The sequence below is a fragment of the Halichoerus grypus genome, chromosome 8 (assembly GCF_964656455.1).
Source record: "Halichoerus grypus chromosome 8, mHalGry1.hap1.1, whole genome shotgun sequence".
Lineage (NCBI taxonomy): Eukaryota > Metazoa > Chordata > Mammalia > Carnivora > Phocidae > Halichoerus > Halichoerus grypus.
The window spans coordinates 78,597,841-78,600,969 of record NC_135719.1 but is presented as its reverse complement, the minus strand read 5'-3'; the positions used below and the strand labels follow the sequence as shown (position 1 = coordinate 78,600,969).

The 3,129-nt window shown below is 37.8% G+C and overlaps 1 protein-coding gene across 1 annotated transcript; it reads right to left on the bottom strand.

Moving 5' to 3' along the window:
* Nucleotides 1-552: 552 nt before the first annotated feature.
* On the bottom strand, nt 553-1,497 carry LOC118525951 (olfactory receptor 4K3-like). The gene is given in 3 exon segments (XM_036076880.2): nt 553-682; nt 684-1,329; nt 1,332-1,497. Coding segments are annotated over 3 exon segments (942 nt in total).
* Between the last annotated feature and the right edge of the window lie 1,632 nt (nt 1,498-3,129).

Genomic DNA, 3,129 nt, shown 5'->3' with positions numbered 1-3,129 from the left:
GGTACATTTTTATTCTCATCAAAGATGGGTTACAAAAACATTAAATACCAAATATTTTTACTTACCAAGAACCTTCCACTTTTTCCTGACCTTCGAACTAAAATAACCCATTCATCAGCACCTTTGTCAGCAACAAAAAATCTCATTATAACTTCAGTGTACAGGGTACTATACTAAGTGTTGGTGCTTTCACACTTGCCTCTTTTCTTAGAGGCTATTACAAGAGACTAGGAGAAAATCTACTCTTAAAACATGCATATGTCTCAGGAGAAGGAATACTCAAATAAATGTTTATATCTGACAGAAGTTGAATATTCCAAAAAGCAGGTCTCTGTGCAGTAAAATGCTGAGTATAGGTTTGATGGTGCCCTGTAGTTAATGTTATATTGTATGAGGAACAATTAACATGACCAGAACTCAGTGACTGCTGAGACTGATTATATAAATAGTTCTTCCATGAACTTACCAGTTTCTTGCAGTAGCATCACTTTGTTGACCAACTGAATGAGGAGGATAAATGCAGAACAAGTATTTCATTTTTGTATGAGGAAATCAAGGGGTATGATCAGTCTTCCTAGACTTGAAGATATGGCTACTAAGTTTTCTCATGGAATCCTTGACATCTTTATTTCTAAGGGTATAGATCACTGGATTCAAGAGGGGAGTGAAAATGGTATAAAATAGAGAGCACTTTGTCTATTGGGAAGTTTGTGAAAGGCCAGACATAGATGAAAATGCACGGCCCAAAGAAAAGGGTCACAACAGTGAAGTGGGCACTGCAAGTGGAGAGTGCTTTGGAGGACCCACCAGAGGAATGTTGCCGAACAGTGACCAGGATGATAGTGTAGGAAATCACCAAGAGGATGAAACACACCAGGGCAATCATACCACTGGCTGAGATCATGAATACTCCCAGAATGTATGTGTCTACACAGGCAAGTTTGATCACCAAGGGGAGGTCACAAAAGAAGCTGTCCACTTCATTGGGTCCACAGAAGGGCAGATTCACAGTAAATGCTAACTGACTCAGAGCATGGAAGATGCCAACAATCCAGGAAAGTGTTACCAGCCCAATGCACATTCTTCGGCTCATAATGGTTAAGTAACATAGAGGTTTACATATAGCCCCATACCTATCAAAAGACATAGGTATCAGCAGTACAATCTCAGCACCCCCTAACAGATGCAGGAAAAATACCTGGGTGATGCAGCCTTCAAAAGAGATGGCTTTGTGCTCACTGAGAAAATCTGCAATCATTTTGGGGGTGGCGAATGAAGCCAGAGACATGTCAATGAAGGAGAGATCGCCCAGCAAAAAGTACATGGGGGGTGAAGGCATGGCTCTGACACGATGGTGAGCACAGTAAGGAGGTTACCCAGTACAGTGGCTGCATAGACTATGGAGAAAAACAGGAAATAGAAGATCTGGAGTTCCCAAGAACTGGAGAGACCCTGTAGTATGAATTCAGTTATGACTGACTGATTATTCCAGGCCATTCAGTCTGATTTCTGGAAGATCTCTGACATTTCCAGATGGGAGGAGAACTAGGAAAAAATACAGTGATCAAATTCAAAGTGAGATTTTTTCTGCATGAAAAAATTTAGTGGCAGCCCACTACCAGATAGTTCCCTGTTTTATCACTTCCCTGCTCACAGTGGTCAAATATTTCCCCATGGTCTTTCCAGATATCTTAATTGATTCAAATGGAGATTAATTCTTATGACTTAGAAATTTGCTTAGAGATGCAAATCTTCATAGAAACAAAAATTCAGCTATTTGAAGATTTACTCCTCAGTTTACAAAATACCTAAAAAAAAAATTCACAGCTCACTTCCAACAAGTTTTGAAGGGAAAGGGAATGGTAACCTTTTTCAAAAACATCATGATGACTGAAGGACTGAACAACATTTGAGAATCATGATAGATGATTAGTGGGAAACAAAAGTGGAAAGGAATGTGGGCATTGTCTCCTTACAGTGGTTAGGATAAAGGGATAGAATATAAGGGGAGAGGAAATGGCTATGGAGAAATATAATATATTCCAATTTTCTAATGGAGATTGTCCAGAATAAAAATGAAATAGCCTCTCATTTTCAGTTCTTCATTTCAGTTATGCAGATATAAATAACCCTTGTTCCACACCACCAAGGCCAAACATTTTTCAAAGGTTGGTGAACGTGATGTAGCTAGAGCCTGAAGGTTTCATACATTTCCAAGTATATTTTACATAGAAAGACCATTAAGTAACATGCTGCCTGAAATCAGATATTTTTTAACTGCTAGATTTTATAGGCTCACCAAAGCAGTTTGAAGCAGAAAACACTTTCTGTTTCAGGAGTTCACTTGGAACAAAGAGGAGACAGGTTTATATAGAGACAGAAGATGATAATGGTGAATCTAGGAGAAGTTAGATAATACTATATGCCTCAAAAGTTAAAACTAGACTTCTTAGGTAAACTAGTTCCCACTGAGATCTGAGACTTTACAAACTACATTGAAAGCCAACTGAGAGGATGTATACTTAAAGTTCATGACAAACTCCTTTCATCTTGCCACTAAACTAAGCTTTTTCCTTTTTTCTTTCTCAAAACTTTGCCGTTAATATATTTTAAATGAACTAAGACTAAACCAATTTATACATGCAATTACCTGTACTTGTTGGCTTTTTTCCCCTCTGAAGTTTGGGTACCCCTTCTTTAATCCCACACTGTTCTTCTGACTTTATCCATTCCAGAAACTTTTAGATTTGTTTCTGCACCCACATACCTGATATTAAAATGGATGTTACAACTCTCACTTAAATTGGCATAGCAGAAATAGCAGCAGCCTAAGATTCAGAAAATGTGAATTCAAATCTCGTCCTAGATATGTAAGATAGGATAATTTATAAAATCAACTGGTACCTTGATTCTTCATAAATAATATAAGTGGGGTGATCTGGATGATTTTGAGATCCTTTCCACACATGTATTAATATTGCAATATTCAACTAGTACTTGCAAAGTAATGACAATTGCTCCAGAGTGACCTCAGATCAATACTGTGCCTAATTTCTAAGTAAAGGAGGCTCACAATCCTTGGGACCTTTGTATTTATAATGTCTGTTTGGTAAGAATCCATTCAGTAAA